Below are 22,739 nucleotides of genomic sequence, written 5' to 3' on the forward strand. Positions count from 1 at the left end.
AAATAAACAAATGTATAGAAATAGAATTCTGCTTTTTCTTTGCAGTGTTTATTACCAATGCATACTGACATTTTCAAGATTTGTCCCAAGGAAGTGAAATTTCCATGTCTAATGCCTGACTCTATACTTAGAACAGATGCATTATTATTTTCCTCCTTATAGGTTTTCATTGACCTTAACTGGAAAATAAGAAAACAGCCATTTTGACGGTAGTGAATTCAAATCATGAAATAATAAACAAATTATGAAGAAATAATTTATTTCTTATGAAGAAATACATATCATGAGGACTAATAACCTGATTAAATTATAAGGGAAGTTGGGATGACTATTGAAAATTACAAGGAGGGAAATAGGGAAAAGGAAACACTTCCTGTGTATATAGTAGGGGAAAGGTATGTGTATATTCTTGCAATACCCAGAACAGGTCATTATTAAATAAATTTTTAAAATGAAGCATGCTCATAATGTTAAAACCAATATTCAAATATATTTCTATATGTCTTCAAAATCAGTGTTTCAATCCACTTTATAGAAATCTGGAAATTTCTTCTCTTTCTCCAGTTTAACTTTCCATGATAGTGCAGCTTACCAAGATGGTACATAATACCAGCACCTCTTAATTCATAGCAAAGATGACACATGCCTTAAATAAATTTCTTTACTTTCCCAATATTCACATTTGGCAAGGACAATTTACACAGCATTACAACTAATTGTAGAGGGTAGAAACAGAAGAATCATTTAAAATGTATAAATATATGAGGACCCAGATGCCAATTTTGTTTTTGATTTTTTTTTTTACAGAGAGATCTCAAGCTATATCATTATCACATTGTTGCCAAAAAGTTTATATATCAAGTAATGATATCCCCCAAATCTAAACTATTCTGTTTTTAAGGTGCTTTTTTCCTGAAAAAAAAATAAAATAAAACCACGAATTTCTACTATCCAAATGTCTGAACAATATCACTGAGTCTAAAGAAATCTGTTTCCACAAAAATCAAAATGCCCTGTAATGTTCAAACAGTCATAGTTCTATCAGGTAATCACTTCATCCTGGCTAGAGAGTTTCTAACGGCCAGATAAAAATGTATTCTGATCTTGCCACCTTTCTGCTTTGGGAAATAAGGCACTGATTAAGAATTAACATGCATTTCACATATAAAAATTATGCTTGACGTGTATTTTGTGAACCTAGTTCGTAAGTATTGACTCTACCTCGAGCGAATCTTCTGCCCTAGATCTCTTAAACATACGTATATATCCTTAAAGCCTTCTCCATATTAGAGCAGTCCTTATTTTATTTCAGACTTTTAAAAAGATAATGTTATATCTTGATTAAAGAAGCACATTCAAAGCAAGCTCACTTGGAAAGAAATACATAGGATACCTGTTTGAATTCCCTACATGTTATAAGAAGGGTTCTCATTTCACTGAGAACTTGGAGTGGAGAGAAAGTAGGTTATCCTTTGAGTCAAGTGAGTTGAACCATCTCATTCAACTGGAAGAAGAAACATTGTTTTCTAGACTGAAATAACTACTTAAGATGGTGCTTTAGTTTGATCAGTAAATATTAAATACCATAGGAGCGTTGTCAGGATTAAATAATACAACATGTGAGAAGTCAGAACGTCTGGCACACAGAGATTTTTATTGTTATTATTATGATCAGGAACATTGCCTGATCTGAATACCAACAAGGTTGGCGAGGTGGGAATTCTGAGGAGTTAAGTAATCCAGGTTTGGAAAAGTTTTCTTGTTCTGAGCTTCTCAAAACATTTCATCTCTGTTCTGACTCAGTAGGCACCAATCTATACCAAGCTGTTCAGCTTTCTCATTCCCTCAGAATGGGTAAAGATGTGCAGGAGAGGACTGGAGACTTCCCATCACTAGAATGTCCTACACCGCTGAAATAATCTTTTTAGTATTAAGAGTTACACAGTTAGCCTCCATGGAATTTAGTTATTGAGTTTGTATGATCATTTCGGGATATCCTAATGAAGTCCCTTTCTCAAGCACAAAGACTGAAAACTCGTTCATTCTTTGAGACTTCAACGTTGACTGGCTGCTGGCTTTTTTCTTCAAATATGCACACTGCTATCAAAATTTCAAAACTTCCATTTTCTTTCATTAAATCCCAGAACTTTTTTTTTTTTCTTGAACTGCTCCTCAAGAAATCCTAGCAAATGGAGAAGTGAGCTACTTCCTAGTGACATGTTTAGCAGTCGCAATAAAATGGAAAGTGTTGAAGAGCTGCTGGAAAGAAAAGTTCTGGAGAATTATAATAGCAGTTGTTTTAGAAGAGCCATCATATGAAGATAAACTAGATTTAGATTTTTAATGGTGTATAGCTTAAGAGGACCAAGCAAAGACCAATCATGAGAAATCTGTGGGAGACGTTTTAGAACCATCCTCAGTGTATTGCTCACCTGTCTGTCTCACATTTGGTTACCAAAAGCCCCTGATCTTCTATACCCTCGAAAATACAAAAGTTGCTGTACTCCAATCAACTCATCTGCATCTCAGTCTCCCTACCTGGAAATAAGCCCTCACCATCTATTGCCCCTCAATTGCACCCTAATTAATCTTTCCACATTCTGCTAAGGCTGTAAGCTTCATACCTTGATAGCATATAGAGAGGATCATATCAACTCCCTTCTAGCCTCTCCTGACTCACACTGTTTATAGTAATGTTTCATAAAACAAAGTATGTAGACATATTCTTGATGATAAAAACATTGTATCATTGTTTTGAAATACTGGATTTTCAAATATCTCTCTTTTACAGGGAATCTATGAAAGACAATTACATAGAACAAACTTTAGTTTCTTAATTCCCTAGACAACAGTGGGCATATTTTTAGGGGCCCATAATTTTTTCTTCCCCTCTAGAGCAGTTTGAGATACAGGGGTATACATGATATATTTTAAACTCTTTATTCCTCTTCTTATCTCCCACTGCAAACTTAGTATCCTAGCCATTCACATCCTTTTATCTTTTTGGTAACTAATTTCACACCTCTGTTCCACTGTGTATGTTGTTCCCTCTGCTGGAAATGCCTTTCCTCTTTCCTTCTTAGTGAGAAATTACTGACATTTCAAGATCCAGTTCTATTTTCACCTTCTTGGGAAATATCTGGTTTATCTTTGGGTCCTATCTCATCTTATATTGCCTATCATATTATATTTTCCCCGTGTGCCTGTATGGCATTTCCTCATTGGATGGTCAGAAACTGTAACTCTCATCTTAACACATCTTTGGACATCCATAATTTCCTGTAGTACCAGAATCATAGAGGACTCTTTAAATTGAATAGAACTAAGCTTTTTTTTTTTTTTTCTCAACTTGGAGCTTTTTGTTCTCCCTTGTGAGGTAGGTTAGTCCCTGTCCTTGAATGGCCACAGAGATATTGTCAAGTGGCATCTCAGCACAGTCCAAGAGGCTGCAGTGAACACATGGAGAAGTGTCTGTCAGCTGTAAGGTCCATGATCCTAATTTGCACCATGCTTGGGGTCATGAATACAACTTTAAATTAGAATTGTTCCTTGTTCTTGCACCTTTTTCCCTTTTGGGGTAACAGGAACTGCCTTTTCTCTTGTCTCCTTGTTTTTGGGAACTCCCTCTAAAAAGCTAGTTATGTCCAGAAATGCTATCTACCTCTGAGTCTATCTTAATATTTTTTTCCATCCTTCCCCCCTCTCTATTTTTCAACTATACCTAGCCCATCATGACCTATTTTGGCAGGAGTCAGTCTACACTTGTTTCTAAGCTAATTGTCAGAAAAATTTATGAGTGGTAACTTAGTGGTCAACAACTAATCCCAGTTTAACATAATTATAGCCACCATTTATTGAAGAATTGTTGTAAGTTCCTTACATGTATTATACCCTTTAATCTTTACACAATCACCATAAGTTACTATTCTTATCCATACTTTAAAGATTAGGAAACTAAGGCCTAGAAATGCACTAACTTATTCAATGTGATATATCTAGGAAGTGGTGGAATTTGGATCAACTTCTAGTCAGTTTGATTGTTTTCAATCACTTCACTAAACTGGCAGTCCTCCCTCAGCCCCCAACGCACATGCCACTGCTAATTTTGCATTAACACTATGATAAACAGTGAAGTACAAGACACTGTGGACAGTCAGAGATTTGGACCTGAGAAGATTCTTCTTTGAATCCAATAGCCCACACTGCATGAGGACCAACTATTTAGCCAAATCAGAACTACATTTTATATTGCATACATATTTTTCTTTTCTTTATCTAAGAACATAAGTCTGTTTTATACAATTCACAAGTGGCACATTTTCAATATTTATTTCAGCATTTGAATCTAAGAGGAAAGCTAAGGTTACATAAATAACTTCAGCAGACAAAAACACAGCAGCTCGTCCATCCCAAGATTGGCTGTGAGAATTTGTTCAATGGGACATATATTACATATCTCTCACAAGGCTAGGAAGAATCAAAGGGCAGAAATAACTGTGAGATTCAATTAAAACTGACCATTCCATTCCACCTGTGTTTATTGAGAGAGCAGAATGCAGTAGTTGCCTTTGCTCCTGCTTCTCCCATCCCGCACTCCCTACAGCTATACTCTTTTGAACACTCCTTGTAGGCCAACACATCCCACATCCCAACCTATTCTGGTTTGGAAATGTGTCCAGCGAGCAAGACTTGCTCCCAGATCTTTGCTTCTACTATCCTTTGCCACAGAAAGGAGTCATTGTTTCTGGAGAAATATGACTGATTCTAGGTCTGAACCACTGCAGGTACAAGGTGACTATGGAATATTTTGTTACACCAGAAAGAGTAAATGCCAAAATAATAATATTAATACTGGGGATGTGAAACAGAGATATGAGAGCCAGCTTGAAGGGGTGCCCATCGATGAAATCTGAGACTATCTAAGCACTAAGGTAATCACACACCTTAAAGAATTATATACATTGAAAGAACTGAAAGTCTTTAATTGATACTATAAATAGGAAAAGAAAGAAGAAGGAGGGAAGGAAGGAAGGAAGGAAGGAAGGAAGGAAGGAAGGAAGGAAGGAAAGAAGGAAGGAAGGAAGGAAGGAAGAAAGGTTCTTCTAATAGTAGAATCTTGTGTGTTGGCAAATAAATGTAAAGGGAGTGCTGACGTTGGAAATTCATGATTTTTGACCACCAATGAATGGCCACAGCAGGATAAAGTAGGATATTCACATAGTATTTTTAAAAGTTTCTATGTAGTCAATTTATTATTTTGAAAGAGAGAAAATAAGTAATTACGGAGTGAGGAAATTGGACCATACCTGGAGCAGATGATGAAATTAACATCATCAATGTGAGACAGATGGTTGTTCTGTGCCTCCCAAAGGCATACGCTCTGAGAAAGACCCAAAGTCACCTATGTAGAATTCTGGCTAAGAAGACATTACCTGGATCCAATACTGAGGAAATATCAGACAAACTCAAAAAAAAGAAAATTTTATTTAAAAATGGTGGGAGAGGCTGTATATCCCCCAAAATGTCAATCTCAATAAAGAAGAAAAAAGAGGGTCTGTAAAAATATTTCAGATGAAAGAAAGCTAACAAGACATGGCAACTAAATGTTATCTGCCCCTAGACTTGACCCTGTCATGGAGGGAAAAAATGCTATAAAATATATTATTAGGTATATTGAAAAAATAAAATAGAAATATTACATTAAAATAAAGCTTTAGGGAAGCCCCGGTGGTGCAGCAGTTTAGCGCTGCCTGCAGCCCGGGGCGTGATCCTGGAGTCCTGGGATCGAGTCCCACATTGGGCTCCCTGCATGGGGCCTGCTTCTCCCTCTGCCTGTGTCTCTGCCTCTCTCTCTCTCTCGCTCTGTGTCTCTCATGAATAAATAAAAATAAAATCTTAAAAAAAATAAATAATAAAAAAATAAAGCTTTATATCAATATAGAATTTACTGAAGTTAATAACTGGTCTCTGGTTACGTATGAGAATATGCATACTTTAAGAAAAAGTACACCAACATACCAGGGCTTAAAGGGTTCTGATCCATACAACTCAACCTCATATGGTTCAATTTGGAAGAGAGAGATAGCAAACCAGATATAATGTAAATGAATCTGAGTGTATGTTTGTCTTTTGCATTGTTTTATTGTTTTAATTTTTCTGTAGGCTTAAAATTATTTCTAAAAAAAAAGCTTAAAGAGTAAAAAAAAATGTGCCCCCGATCAGGGAAAGTCCTATTTGACAGCTCAGATCAATGTTTGCTAAGATTTTCCCACCAGTATGTTGGCAACGTACAACAGGGATAAATCAGCTAAGTGGTAGGTTAGGTATAATTTGAAGTATATTAGGTTTTATTTATGTATTCAATTATCAAGAACTTATTGAACCCTATCATGTACTGATAATGTGCTAGGATCTGCTTTTTTTCTTATCCTCAAGAAAGCATACTAGACTATGTGTGAATGAGAATAATAAGAAAATAATAATCCACAACCATAATTTATTGGTAGCAGCTAATTATTTGTGATAATTCTAATATACTCCATTCATCTCTGTGCATTAGAAACTCATTTGGAAACCACTGGCTGAGTTGACACAGCTCAAGCCACTTTCTTTTTTCAACTTGAGGCCCAGAAAAGTGTGGCTCCCTTACCTTATTTCTGTGACCAGCCCATGTTCCTTCATAACAAAATTCATGCTTTCTCATGGCTAGGAAATCTGCCTTAAAAACCTATAAAACACTTCCGTTTCCTTAAGGATGAGACCCAACTTTGCAGTTTCATTAAGTCAGAATTTGGAGTCCTGCTGTTAACTTCTGCAGAGTCCAATGGAACACTCAATCCTCCCAGATGTTGACTGCCAATTTGTGCGTGCGCCTTTGGCTCAGCATACAGGCTCTGAGACTCCTGGCACCATGCATTGTCTTCTTATATTATATTATTGAAGGTCCAGTTTGATATATTTATTGTTTACCCTCAGGAAATTCAACTCACTCCGGGTCATCAGAACACAATGGAAAGGACTCTTGGGTTTTGGCACTTGACAACTCTCAGAACAGGTTTAGTTCTGTCACTTGCTGAATGAATGATTATAGCCAAACTATATAATATCTCTAGTCCTGTTTTCTGTCTTGAAACTCAAAATAATGATGCTATCTTTCTCAGAGGATGGTTGTAAGAATTAAGTGAGATAGTGTCTGACATAGTGATTAGCTGGAAAATGTTAATCATTAATGTTACTTTCAGAAGACAAACATAAATTTAAATGGCTAGAAGCAGAATTACTCTTTAGGGTAATATAGGTAATATAATCCTTGTTTAAATTGCTTCTCAAGGAGAGCAGCCCAAAGGCTAGGGATGTGAAAGAGACAGTAAAACTACTCTGTATAGTTAAGCAACAGAAGTTAGATGATAAAACAACAACCACAATGACAAGAAAACAAAACAAAAAAGAAGAAAGAAATGAGAGAAAGCTTTGTCTACACGGTAGGGTATCAGAGAGATTTGCAGGAGGCAGTTTAGCATTAAATGTTGAGTTGTTGGCATTGCAGCAAGTTAGTCCTCTGTCTTCCCAAACTTCCTATCAAATCTGTGACTTTAGTGAATGTTCTTGGCTGGTTTGTTTGTAGTGTGTTTCCATAATGCACATTGAAGTGAGAAAAGCAGGTTTAATGACTAAGACAGCATTGAGCAGAGAAATCACAAGTACTGAAGGAAAGAGCAAGTAGGACTGAAGCTTTGGGGATTCTTGGGTGGCTTAGCGGTTGAGCCCCTGCCTTTGGCTCAGGGTGTGATCCTGGGGTCCCAGGATCAAGTCCCACATCAGGCTCTCTGCTCTCTCTGCTTATGTCTCTGCCTCTCCTTCTCTCTCTCTCATGAATAAATAAATAAAATCCCCCCCTTTTTTTTTTTTAAAAAAAGAACTGGAACTTTGTAGGAAAAGTAGGACCTAGAAGAGCTTCTGAGAAGGAATCTCTGACAACTTACAGAAATCTTGAGGGATAATGATATGGCGACCTAACCTGACACAGAGCCTCTCTTAGCCTAGGTAAGAGAATGGACTTACCTGAAAGAGGCTAGTGCTCAGAGTATTTTAAACTGGGTAAAATACTAAAAGTTGAAAAGTATGATAGATCCACAGTCTTTTATCTGTAATTCCAAAATACAAAACAGTTTGAAAATGTTTTGTTTGGGACCAATATTCTATTAGTGGAAAAAGCTGACCTTACCATTAGGCTGCCATTTATTTGTCTTTATTGCGACAGTGGGTCTCATACCTTCTGCTGAACTCTTCTGAAGAGTTGTATGTGTTGGATTATGGGGTGCTGCTCAGACTCTGTGAGGATTACTGGCCCTAGAGACATATAGGTCACTTGTCCTTACTCAGAAAATTTTGAATTCTTAAACATATCTGGGATTTTTAAATAAGAGATTATAAACAGGAGTTCAGAAAAACAGAAGAAATTTTAAATGAGTATAAAGGTCGGGGGGGTTACCTTCCAGTGTATTTCTAAAGCTGAAATTGGCAGCTTTATCCATGGAATCCGATTCATACTGGGTTAGACTCAGGCAGAATTCCACATCAGCAGAGGAGGGGAGTCTTGGGGTCCTGGCTTTGTCATGGTTCCCAGGATTGCGCAGTAACGGTCCCTCTGGAGTTCCATCGCATAAAGCCTGTCGGCTGTTGTACTCCTCCAGTCGGGTGCAGACGATCTACACAAAAACCTTTATGTTAAAGGAGTTGTGGCCACCTCCACGTCAAAGGGGGGAAAGCGAAGCAATCACTAATAGGTTCATATTTTAAAGGAAATTGAAGGAAGCATCCATCTGAGGGTTGCAGAATAAGCAGTGAAAGATTAAAATCTAGAACAGAATTCTTGTCTTGCATCTACTGAAGGTTAAATTCCCTAGGCCTTACGGTTACAAAGGATCAAATAACCACTCTATATAATTGTGTCAAATGTTTATTTGATGAGAAAATTAATCTGACAAACATCTGTTAAACATCCATAGTATGACTTCACTGGCTGTATGCCCATGAAGCTAGCCCTGATCCCAAGTTTATGTCTGTGTCATCTCTTTTTTCCCTCTGTATCTTCTCTTTTGGCTCTCACAAGTTTCGTGGTTTGCATGCCAACTACGTGGTGAGAACTCCCTAATTCCTATCTCTAGTTCAAAACTACTTCTCCGAACTCTAAACCTGTATATCCATCTCTGACTTCCTATTTCAATCTTATCTCACATGCATCCCAAATGTCATGTTTAAAACCCCCAAATCTGTTCACCTCCATATATTTCCTATCATACCAACTGTCCTGCAGCTCAAACCCACGAATCACCATTTTTTTAAGCCAGAAACTGGTGAGTTTTCATTTGTATTTTACTCTTTTATGTCTTTTGCATTGAAATCAGTAGCCAATCTTGTCAATTGTATTTCCAGAATATAGCTTGAGTCTGGGAATCATTCAGTTTGTTCAGAAATTATGAGATCTGACTGCTAAGGTTAGATTGGCTACCATTCTCTGAGCATGACTTGTGCTTCTCCACTCCATGATTTTGTTCATGCCTAGGCATATTCACTCCTGGCCATGGATCTGACATCTGACCTCATCTTCAAGGCCAAGGCAATATTTTAGAAAAAACAGACACTGTCAACTCTGACTTTGAGAGTAATTCAAAAGGATCTGACTCTAAATATGAAGAATTTTTAGGAATTCTTCACTGGATTATTTTGCTTATAGTTTCATTTATATGTAGGCAGAAGAATAAACTATGATAAAAACTTTCACTAACTAAGTCAAAAGGAGTTCTTTCAATAAATATAAAATAAAAATATCACACCATAATTTAATAGGCACATTTTTAATTTGTCTCAGTGCTATATAAATTAATTCATCTTAAAATCATCAATGCCTTAGATTCAGTGAGAGCAATGAACAAGGAGTAAAATATCAATCCTGATTCAAAAACAAAAAGTGCAGAACCACCCTGCCATAACTAACTGTTCATAACAGGCACATACTTCCATAGGAGGCCTGAGCCCCTGAGTAGATAAGATTATTCTTGCCAAATGCAGACTTCATTTACTTTAGACTCCCTTCTTAAACAATCAATATCAGAAAATATGATCTCCCTTAGAAAATGTGATCTCCATGAGGACAACTTTCATTATTATTGTTGTTGTTGTTGTTCACAGATCTAGAATAGAGGCTCAATAAATAATTAATGGCTGAATAAACAAATCAGTGGTTGAACCAATGAATCTTCAACTACAAACGTGTTAAATACCCTTTTTAACTCATCCTGTTATATTGGTACCAACCTCTGCCCTAGAAGATATATTTTTAAATATATCATTGTTAATAAACAGATATTGAAGCCCTAATCTATTTCAGACCATGAGGAAGGCATCTCTGTATACATTTTTAAGATTTCACATAACCACCTTGTAGGTTTCCATGACTTTATTCCTATTTTAATGAGGAAGACACACAGTTTGAGTAGGGGAGAATACAAAAGGTTAGTAGCATCTAAAACCTGGTATTATGATTAATATTTTTATGGACAACAGGCAAGGCACATGGAACAATATTTTAAAAGTGAAAAGCTTTCCTGGTCACTTGTTTGCACCACAGTTAAAAAAAATCAAGACAATCTTATCAGTCTCCTCTCTATTGAGTTTGCACTCTAGAGAAATGTAAAAGCAAATCAAATTATCATGAGATGGGACTGAATGAACCGTGCAACCCAGGAATGGCTGCTACTGTGTTCAATGAGAGACACTTAGAGAACCTTTTAATTTGGGGTCACCAAGATATCACTTATGAATTGAAGCAATGTGTGTTGGAAAAGAGTTGGACACCAAATTCAGGTAGGTGCAGGCATCAGTTCTGGCTCTGCTACTTACTAGCAATATGTCAATGAGCATGTCATTTAGACTTGCTAAGTCTCAATTTTCTCAACTGTAATATGAAATCATATTAAATATAATAGGATATAATAAAAATATAATATATAACATAGTAATGTATAATTCACATCTATTATATTAATAAAAAATAGTAATAGGAAGTAGCATAGTGTTTCATCCAGCAAATGTCAGTTTCCAGATTTCTTCATACTCCATGACATTCCTCAATCCTTTTATCCTCACATATATGAGAAGTAGATCTGTTGGGTAACTCGTCTAAGGTCATATGGTGCTGAGAGCCAGAGCTAGAACGTTAATATATAATCCAGATTCCAAATGTATATATCCACTACATTTATTACTGCCTATAAATGGCTTAGCAATGGTTGAATAAAGCTAACCTAGCTTTTGCATTGAATATAATATATTGGATTCCTTTATCATTATGATTAACTAGATGTCACAGCAGGTACATAAACAAAAATCACTTTCATTCCTGTTGGAATAATAAACCATCTCAGGATATTTTCAAAAGATTCTATTGCCTCAAAAACTCCTACCGCAGACTCGTTTAAATTAGAGAGGTTTGAATGGAACTATTTTTGCTGAAATGCCAACTGCCAAGTGACTAACTGTTCAGATGACTGGACATATTAGTAACAAGGAGGAAATCTACGTGGTTCCAGAAATCACTTGAAAAACTTAGTCCCAAGTCATCATGTTTATATTTGATACAGAAGGGGAGTCAGGGAGGAGAAATTGTTAGCACTATGCTTAGGATCATGGAGATTACAGTCAGATGTGATTTCTGGTGTTGACTATTATTAGCTACATGACCTTAGGCAAATTACTGAAGTATTAAGGTTTTCATCTGTACATAGAGATTATAACAACTTTTTATGAAGGATCAAATAATTTAACATATGCAAAGCACTTATATATAGTTTCAGGTATAGAGTGTTTAATAATGACAGCTATTTGAGGTACCTGGGTGAGTCAGTGGATTGAGTGTCTGACTCTTGATTTTGGCTCAGGTCAAGATCTCAGTGTAGTGGAACTGAGCTCCATGCCCAGTGGGGAGTCTGTTTGGGATTCTCTCTCTCCTTCCCTGCCTCCATCCTGCTGACACTCTCTCTCTTTAAATAAATCTTTAAAAAATAATAATGACAGCTCTTATACTATTATTTAATACAGGTCACCAAATTGTTTTTAACTCTGACTCTATAACACTGGTTGAATATCCATTGTTGTACTAATGAACATTTATATATCATAAAAGATATAATAATAATTTTCACACATGGAACTCAAATAATATATCAGATACTAAACCAATCATTTTATATTAACAGATTCCATTGACTCCTTCTGCAATAATGCTTTAGGATATATAATTCTAATTTTAAGGCAAAAAGTTTCCCAAAATAATTAAGTAACTTGTCCAGTATCATGTAGCTAAGTAAGTACAAAAGTCCACTGAAACTTATGTTTCTGTAACTCAAACGACTGATACCCGTCCACCACATTATTCTGCTTTCCATTGCATTTAGTGCCTTCATTAACAAAGAAAACAAGCATATATAATAATTGCACCCCATTTTTTTTCTGTTGAGAGAAACCAAAGGCCAAAGACTCTAAATAACCTGTTTGATATCAGCTGGTAAGTGGCAGAGGTCCTCTGAAGAAGAGGAAGTTCTTCTTTTTCTATTTTAATACAGGTGATTTATAACATATGATGCAGGGGAAAAATCAAATGTCCCAAGTCAAATGAAAAAAAGAAAGAAGAAACAGATGTATTAATGGAGGTGAGCCTAGATACTATTTTCTTAAACTTAAGTAAATAGCAACAAACTACCAGATATTAAAAGCTGTCAGGAGCAAAGTTTCTATTAGGGCATTAGAGATTTATCTGGGGGAAAAAAAAAAAAACCTAACCATATGACATTCCGCAGAATCTTTTCCATAAAGAAAAAAAAGAGAAACTGTTATTTCACGGAGTTGTTGCCATGGTTACCTAAAACCCATGACTCTCTGCTGAAATGTGACTTTTTTCTTTTTTCTTCCCACTGTTTGCTTCTATGTGATATGCTTTTCACCTGATGAGTGAATTAGCTGGCCACATTTCACTCATGTCTATCATCTAGGAGATATTTATTTCTCTTTATTTTGATACATCAGAACAGCTACCCTGATCTACCTTTCTTTTTTATGGTTGGTCAATCAGCTGCTTGCGTAACATTGGATCTAATCGTATCGAGCACGGGTATTGTACTTTAATGTTATTAAGGTCCCTCATCTCCAAAAGTATTGGACTGTTTTAATTGACAACAAACATGCTTCTACATTAAAAGCTCTTGGCATTAAAGAAATAAATGAAAAAAAATACACAAAAAAAGATATGAATTCTGCATATGAGAAAAATAGTTTTCTAAACATACTAACAATGATTTATATATTACTTTATTTCATTGAAAACCCTATCAGTAAATATTATTTATTTCACTTAAATTATACTCAGATGTGTTGTAACGTACTTGATCTTCTCTGTTGTATATTCTTTTTTTTTTTTTTGCATGCATGCATACACACACAGATACAGAAGCCCAGAGAGAACTACATAAAATGTTGTATTCTACACATTGAGTGAGTCACTGCTTTATTTTGCATTGTTGTGTCCTTGGCCTTGGGGATCCAGTGGTATAGAGAAGTACGATCTAAGGTTCTAGAAAGGCAGGCATGCGGTCTAATTTTTAGTGTATGTTATTATTGAAGCTAATATTTCCATGATTTTTAATTTTGCTCAATTCAGTATACATTTATAAAGCCCATTCTATGCATATATCATGGTTCGGGCTCTGCTGATACAAAAATAAATTAGAAATGGTCTTTTCCTTGGAGCAGCTGACAAAGACAGGTTTGAAAACAATTACATGTACTAAACAGTTTTAGGTGCTATTATATAAATTTGTACAAAGTGTAATGATAGCTCAAAGGAGTGTGGACCAAATCTACCTGAGTAAGGGATGTGGACCAGTATAAGTCTAATGGAATATTTTTATTATGACATAAATGAAAAAGACTGCATCAGGATATCTGTCCCAGTTAGTCTGTGTGACTGAATTTTAAGGTAGTCCAAATGATTACAAGTCAAATATTATATCCATAAATGAGCGGCTTAATTGATCTCTTCTGAACCTAAATGACTCCTTATTAATAACAGAGAAGCCGCACTGGAGTCAGAGGCACCCAATTTTAGTCCTCAGCTGTGTGTCCTTAGATAAATCAAACCTTTTGGGGGCATCTCTCTATCTTCTTTTATAAAATAAAGGCAGGGGCACGTGGGTGGCTCAGTGACTGAGCATCTGCCTTTGGCTCAGGTCGTGATCCTGGGGTCCGGGGTCCCACATCGGGCTCCCCATGGGGAGCCTGCTTCTCCCTCTGCCTATGTCCCTGACTCTCCCTCTGTGTCTCTCATAAGTAAATAAAAAATTTAAAGATTTTTAAAAAATCTTTAAAAAGTAAATTAAGAAAAATAAAACAAGGGCACTACATCACTCACCATTGAGTGTCTCTTAGCTCACAGTCAATAAATACCATGAATTTCTAAAATCTCTGTTTTTGTGTTGTAAACATATCTGAAAGTGAGGAAGAAATGAAGGCTTGAAATGAAAGGGACTAGCAGTCTAGCTAATTTTGAAGGTCTCCATGAGTTCCCTGAGTCAGGAAGGTATTTGATTCTCACACAGAGCAGGTCACTTCTTGATTTGAGCATATGATTCAGGCAAAAACATTTAAACTAGTGGAGTGTTTATTACAAAACTTGAGTTTGTTTGTTTGTTTTTTTTTAATTTTTTATTTATTTATGATACTCACAGAGAGAGAGAGAGAGGCAGAGACACAGGCAGAGGGAGAAGCAGGCCCCATGCACCAGGAGCCTGATGTGGGATTCGATTCCGGGTCTTCAGGATCGCGCCCTGGGCCAAAGGCAGGCGCCAAACTGCTGCGCCACCCAGGGATCCCCAAAACTTGAGTTTGTAAGGTGAACTAGATACCGAAACAATTTCTAGTAAATTAATAATTCTCAATGCTGACTGCACATTAGAGTCACAAGAAGTTTTATTTATTTACTGATTTATTCTTAAAAATGTATTTATTTTAAAGAGACAGAGAGAGGGAGAATGAGCAGGAGGGTGAGAGGAAGAGAGTATCTCAAGTAGTATCTCCATGCTCAGCATGGAGGCAGATAGGCTGGATCTCATGCCCTGAGTCAAACCAAGAGTCAGACACTTAACTGACCATACTACCCAAGTGCCCCACAAGAGAAGGTTTTAAGAATGTAGATACCTGAGGGTGCCTGGGAGGCTTAGTCGGTTGGGTGTTGGACTCTTGGTTTTGGATAGGGTCATGATCTCGGGGTTGTAGGATCAAGCTCCATGTGGGGCTTCTGCTCAGTGGGGAAATCTGCTTTAAGGATTCCCTTGCTCTATCTCTCTCTGCCCCTCCCCATACTCCTTCCCCTCTCATTCTCTCTGTCTAAAATAAAGACATTTTTTTTTAAAGATTTTATTTACTTATTCATGAGAGAAACACAGAAAGAGGCAGAGACATAGGTAGAGAGAGAAGCAGGTTCCCTGCAGGAAGCCCAATGCGGGACTCAATCCCAGGATCTCGGGATCACGACCTTAGCCAAAGACAAACGCTCAACCACTGAGTCACCCAGGTATCCCAAGAAATAAATCTTTAAAAAAAAAAGTCTAAAAACGCAGATTCCTTGACTTCCCAGTGGACCACCTGAAGAGTATTTTCCAGCAGGAATTAGGTGGGTGGATCCATGAAATTTTCTTTAAGCTCCCTAAGTGATTTAGATACCGAGAACTACTAAATTAAATGCATATAAACAACTGATCTTCATTTTTAAAGGACGGTTACCAGAAATGGAAACAGCGACTGTCACTTCACACAGTGACACCACTCATAGCAGATGGACATAAATGCTCTTTCATTTCCTTCTTTTTATTTAAGCTATCATTTGCTTGTTTTCCTTCAACGGTCTTTGTTCACTCTGTTTCTGAATATGATTTTTTAACACCAGTTACTACACAGCAGTTTAATCATTGAATAATATGGAACCTAATGTCATAAGTTCAGACCAGTGTCTACCCACGAGACTCAAAAAGATTTATTAAGAAATAAAATTGGCCATAATTGTAAAGAAAAAAAGGAGAGGGCAAGAAACTTTCCACTCAACAATAACTAGAAAGTGATACCTGGGTGGCTCAGTGTTTGAGCATCTGCCTTCAGCTCAGGGAGTGATCCTGGGGTCCTGGGATCAAGTCCCCACATCAGGCTCCCTGGAGGGACCCTACTTCTCCCTCTGCCTGTGTCTCTGCTTCTCTCTGTTTGTCTCTCATGAATAAATGAATAAAATCTTAAAAAACATTATAAGAAAAAATGCACATATAATTCTAGTAACACCAACTAACATATATCTCATGTAATTAAATATCAATTAGTATCTTTCTATTAAGCTTCTGTGTGGGTGTTGTAACATTTTTGGATATTTAGCTAAGCCGCCATACTTTCTGGGTCAAGGAAGCTGTACAGTTAAGGAAAGCATTATAATAGCCTGAAAAATCCCTATCCTAGCTTAGCAATATTTTAAGCAATAACAGAGGATGAGAAAACTAGATGAGAGTTTTTCACTGTATAGATTAAGGTAGGAGGTCTGAGGCTTATTGAAATAGATTTCTTTTTCAAGCTCATCTTTTCCAGCCTTTCCTGCATAAATACACTCATTCCTCTAGGTAAATAGCTGGCATTAGTGATCCAAGATATTACACCATGACCATTTTTCAATGAGCTTCAGTAGGGTCCATTTGAAAGGTGTGTGAACTTAGTAGGGAGGATAGGAAGCCATTCACACTTCAAACATGCAGAGCTCAAGGTGCAAATGCCAGATTCTTCCCATCTCATTTAAACATTGAGCTTATTTCCATAAAGTACTGCTAGTAAAAAGTGCTGCCTTAGAAATGTTTGGAATCCAGACAGAAAAGCATTTCTTCCTCCTTATGGTTTAAAAATGATAAATAATTAAAAGCGTATTTTTTGGGTCACATTTTCCCCTAATCCAGGGTGGAAAATTCAGAATAGGAAAAATAGAAATTAAATTTCAAAATTGCAATTCCTTATCTTGTACCTCTAAAGTTTGCACATATTTAGGAAAAAAGCTAATTTCTTCTGCAGCCTAATGAAAAAAGATGAAATGGAGTAAGCCAGATCCTTTGGCTAAGGCCATCAGAGCAGTCATATCCTTAAGAATAGTATAGGTGGTCAGGCACCCAAGCCTGACCTGTCTGCTAGTTTTTAGCTCTGTGATTTTGCACAAGTTACTTTTATACCTCAGTGTTTTAGTCCTTAGCATAGGGAAGGGATAGTAAAAGTATTAACAGAGTTACTATACAGAAACACTTTCAAAAGGGCTTCACAAACATGCTAAATGCTCAGCGTAAATTAGCTATTTTTTATTATTTACCTATTTGGGTCCCAAGGTCCTCATATACTTTTTAAAAATATTTAATTTAAATGATATTCCCCCAATTTTCCTATGATAATAATCACCATACATGATTAGTACATGTCTTCCCAAGGACCCCGTGCTGAAGTTTTGATCACTAGGTCCAAGGCTTAGGACCAGGGATTTGTAACTCATACACTGTATGAATTTTATTGTGAAGAAAATCTCAGGGCAGCCCGGGTGGCTCAGCGGTTTAGTACCACCTTCAGCCCAGGGCCTGATCCTAGAGACCCGGGATCGAGTCCCACATCAGGCTCCCTGCATGGAGCCTACTTCTCCCTCTGCCTGTGTCTCTGCCTCTCTCTCTCTCTCCCTGTGTTTCTCATGAATGAATAAATAAAAAGTTTAAAAAAAAGGAAAAAGAAAATTTCAGAAACATTGACCTAGATTTTTTTTTAAATAATTTATTTATTTATTCATGAGAGACAGAGCGAAGCAGAGACATAGGCAGAGGGAGAAGCAGGGTCCCTGTGGGGAGCCTGAACTCGATCCCAGGACCCCAGGATCATGACCTGAGCCAAAGGCAGATGCTTAACAACTAAGCCACCCAAATGTCCCACCGACCTACATTATTAACTTAATCACCTAAATATTTATTTACCCATTCATTCAACAAATACTTAATGAGCCCTTACCACTTCCCAGACACCATCTTAGCTGCTGAGAGATACAGTAATGAACCAAATACTTTTTATTTATTAGAGTTTAGGAACCTGGCAGAGGATATTAGACAAACAAACACACAAATATCTATACAATTATAATTGTGAAGTACGCTATAAAGAAAAAATACAGGTACGTTGAGAACTTTTAATAAGGGGTCTTTTCTACTCTTGACAGGAGAAATGGGGAAGGAGACATATGAAGACCTGTCTGAAGAAGCAACTGCTAAGGTTCTTTTATGCTCTGATAGTGGATGTCCAGAATGCCTTACCTGCCAAGAGGAGAAGAAGGATGCTGGGCTGAGTAAGTTAGGGTTTGCTGGGTTGCGCCCTCCCATGTACTCATCTGTGCAAATGTCACAGCTTTTAGCATCTCGCCAATCCCAATATGGAATAGTGAAGTTCTCATCCCCGGTCAGCTTCTGGATTTCTTGTTCCCACAGCAACAAGAAGAGTCTGTGCCAAGGCAGGAAACCTGGGGCTTCATGAGCAAAATCAATGTCTTTCCAGATTTCAGACCCTCCAAGCAGTGTGTCCCTTGACACATAATAATGCATCCAGACAAAGAGATCATAAATGTTGATGTCATTAAACATGGGTGTTGATCCATTATTCATTTGGCCATAGGTACCTGTGGGGATGACATAGTCTGGGCTGGTAGTATGCTTTGCTAAAGTAAGGTAGGCAAGAAATTTGTTCTTCTCTGGGACACTCAAATCAAAGATGTTTTTTCTCACCAAAAGTCGCTTCTCTGTGCAGTTTTGTCCCCAAAAGCCAAACTTGCAATTTCCACAGTTGAATCCCATGAAGTTACCAAAGCACTGGCAGGTCCGATTGTAAAAGACAGAAGGCCAAGATTCCCGGTCATCCACCCCCGTGAAGGGGAACTGAGGCCCGAATGGGGCATTGGATAGTACGATGTCCTGACAGGCACCCCTGCCTGAAAGCTGGCCACAGGGACTCCCGTCACCACTCCATGGTGGGCAGCATTCCTTCTCCATCAGGCTCTTGGAGGAGGCACAGGCTCGAGGGAAATGGCCAGTGGAGGTTCGGAAACTCCACAGCAGACAGCACAAAGCAGCCAGGAGCATTCTTCTTCCTCTAGTCCTCACAGATCTGCTTGAGCCAGTTAACTGAGCTATGCACTTCTCTTTCCAGGAACCCCTACAGTGACTATCACATGTTTTGGCTAAGACCTATATAATACCAGTCCCACCTCCAACATCACTCTCAGGCTTTATCTTAAGCTTTCATCTTCTGAAAACCACATGACTAACTTTTCTTCAGAGCTGGCACGTATCCCACCAGTGGGACAGGCCTATGTTAAAGTGAGAAAGACTATTCACCATTAATAGTCTAATTCACATGGTTATTATTATTATTAGTAGTAGTAGTAGTATACCTGATATAAGTAAACCCAGTTAGTTGACTAGGAAATTAATGATGATTTGAATTGGTAAATGAGAGGTGGTATCAAGAATAGGGCTTCTCTTATTAAGAAAGTACAGGCAATTTTAGAGATTATGGGTGCAAGGTAGTTGTTTCTCCCATAAGTAGATCTCAGAATTTGCAGAACTCAGCTATGCAGAAAGAGTTGTTTTTCAGAGCCTAGAGATTAGATCTTATCTCTGGTTATATTGCAGCTTATTTATTTATTTCATACAAAGTATCTAAAGAAAAAAATCTTTCTGCTATGTCTCCCTGATTATCTTATCCAGTTGACTACTTGCTAGCAATCTAATCATTTATTTTCTGACAATTCCTAAGGATGGGAGAGGTGGTCTGCTTTACTGTGGAGACTTCTACCAGCTAATATTCCAAAAAAAATTCTTTTTATTGAAATACTATTGCCACCCTGTTTCACCCATCAGCTCTAGAAATCAGAAATTGTTTTGAAATTTTGTCTACTATAGGGTCTTATAAAAGAATTCTCATTTTAGGGTGTGAATGAATAGTATTCATATATTTATTCAGCAAATAATCATTAGTCATATACATTCAGAAATCTTTCTCTGTGTATCGTGAGCTAGATTAATGGAAATGAATGTATAAAAAACGAATTCTACCATTTACACTAGTTCTCAAATAAGCAGTACAGATGTTAAGTACATCAGATTTTTAATGGAGAGGATATCTTTGTGAACTGAGGGTACTGGAAAGAACTGCATAGTTTTGGATAACAGTATTCAAATTTTACTAAAAGCATGCCCCTTGAATAAAACCTTAAAGGGGGGCATAAATTAGAAAGACAAACAGACTGGAGATAATCCTTCAGGCAGGGGGAAATTACAGAGTTGGGAAACAAGATTCAGGTAGGCTCCCCACACCAGTGGAAATTAAACCCTGGACCAGTCCACAAAGGGACCTAAAAACAAAGTGGTTTAAATGGAGATGAACTGAAAAATTAGAGGGTGAGAGTAGTCAAACCACAGTTGTCCTTGTGAGATTTCCTTTTTCATCCTGTCCCAGGCTCGAAGTTGGGTGGTCCCCTACACACACAGAACAATCCAGCCTAAGTGAAAGCAGCAGTGTCTAGTCCCTGAGCTGCAGGGTTCTGGGGAAGACCCTCACTTCCCAGGTGATGTCGCAGGGTCAGCCTCTGCTTTCTTCTCCTTTCTGCTGGACTTTTCTTATTTAGAAAAACATTAAAATGCCTCCATACCACTCTCTTGGGACTCAAAAGCAGCCTTTTTAGGTGGAAGGAGCACTGTGTGGGTGAAGAGGAAGAGAAGTTTCCATGGAAATGCTGCCTCTGGCTGGGATCAGGAAGTCGTCACATGATCTCCACAAGGAGACTTAATCTTTTTTCTTCCTCCTTTCAGAGCCACGGAGAGATTAACGCAGGGCTTCTTGCCCCTGGGGAGTCTTGGTTCTGTATTACATATAACTGCATGTGGCCTTTTGTAATTCTGTTCCATCTACTTGCAGACAGAATTCAACTTCTAATGTTCAATTTAATTAAGAATTTTGCTTTACACTTGCCCCCCTATCAGGCTTCTCAGTGAATAACTTATAAAGCCTTCATCACTCTGCTGGGCTTCTGGGTCTCTTCTCCCAGGTTTGTTTTTTATAGCCTTCCAAGCATGCTTAGACAAATAGCAAAAATGTACTTTGTCCTCTTAATTTCCTTCACAAAAGTGATTTCTTTAACTTGACAGACCTCTTTATTACTCCCAAATATAGAATACCATCTTTTCTGGCCCAGATGTATAACACTCTTATTGTCAATACAAACTTCTTACATATCAAACCACACTTAAACTGATTCTTTCCTCAACTCTAAACATACATTTTCTAGGTGTCTCTAGTTTACAGAATTTTAAAGTGTCCTATCCTATTCTAGGAGGTTATTGTATGAGTTAACACCTGAGCTAGTGCAATACTCTATTAGAATTAGAGCTCAGGAAATACCCTGCAAATAACTGTTAGAGATTATTGCAGTAACTCAGGCAAGAAATTTGGCTTGGAACTAGAGTGATGATCCCTGAGAGGGACAGAAGTGAATGGATTTGAGAGCTGTATAGGTGATGAATTCAAGAGGAGAGGTGAAGAGGAAAGAGATTTGGGGTTGACATCCAGGTTTCTAGCTTGTGCCACTAATTAAAATAAGGAAGATTGTGAATAAAATGTTTGTAGAAATTGAGTATGGGCTGAATTTTAGACCTGTTGAATTTGAGAGTTTAAGGTATAGTCTAGCCATAAGCAATTGTCCTCTGGTTTCTGGTGTTTGTATTGATCACTCACCCACTCATTGGTTTTGACCAGTCAACCTTGCTTTTTTCCCTTACTCTAATCATTTACCTTTGCTCATTTATTTCATGATAGTTTGAACCTTCTTCCCCAGCTTTGTTTTTTAGCCCTCTTTTCTCGCAGTTTTAACAGTTGCTACCATTTATTGAGTGTATGTAACATAATTAGCTCTTTAGCATTTTAAAATAAATGTCATGTAGCATATCTTTTCTGTAATGTCTAAGTATACATAGTTAACAATGCCAGTATAACATCTCGGACAGAAAGAGTAATAATTCCTTAATATCATCTGTTTTTAAGTCTATGCTCAATCCACTTAAATTATCTTAAACATATTTTTTGAATATCCAAATAAGGTCTATATATTGCTTTTGGCTTACATATTTCTTGTTTTTAAAGATCTATGTTTCTCATCTTTTTTTAAAAAACGATTTTATTTACTTATTTGAGAGAGAGCATGAGAGAGCAGGGGAAAGTGTAGATGGAGAGGGACAAGCAGATTCTGTGCTGAGTACAGAGCCTGATGTGAGGCTCAATTTCATGATCCTGAGATCACAACCTGAGCTGAGATGAAGAGTCCCACGCTTAACCAACTGAGCCACCCAGGCGCCCTTTCATCTTTTTTTTTTTTTTTTTTAATGCAACTTACTTATGGAAGAAATTGGATTTTGTTCAGTAAAACTCTCTTCAGTAAAACACCTTTTCAGAGATGACAAACTTTGTCTATGTAGTATCGTCTAACATGCTTCTTTATCCTGTATTTTTTGTCACTTCATGGATTTTCAATAATTAATTTCTTGCATTTTTTATAATTAGGGAATTTAATGTAGAGATTTGATTAGGTTCAG

At 37.3% G+C, this 22,739-nt stretch overlaps 1 protein-coding gene across 1 annotated transcript in view; it reads right to left on the reverse strand.

Moving 5' to 3' along the window:
* The window catches only part of TYR (tyrosinase), a 100,618-nt gene extending 81,357 nt beyond the window's left edge, over nt 1-19,261 (reverse strand). Inside the window, 2 exon segments of the mRNA NM_001002941.1 lie at nt 8,492-8,708; nt 18,414-19,261. Coding sequence (NP_001002941.1) covers nt 8,492-8,708; nt 18,414-19,232 — 1,036 coding nt within the window. The 5' untranslated portion in view covers nt 19,233-19,261.
* Between the last annotated feature and the right edge of the window lie 3,478 nt (nt 19,262-22,739).

Source organism: Canis lupus, chromosome 21 (genome assembly GCF_011100685.1).
Source record: "Canis lupus familiaris isolate Mischka breed German Shepherd chromosome 21, alternate assembly UU_Cfam_GSD_1.0, whole genome shotgun sequence".
Lineage (NCBI taxonomy): Eukaryota > Metazoa > Chordata > Mammalia > Carnivora > Canidae > Canis > Canis lupus.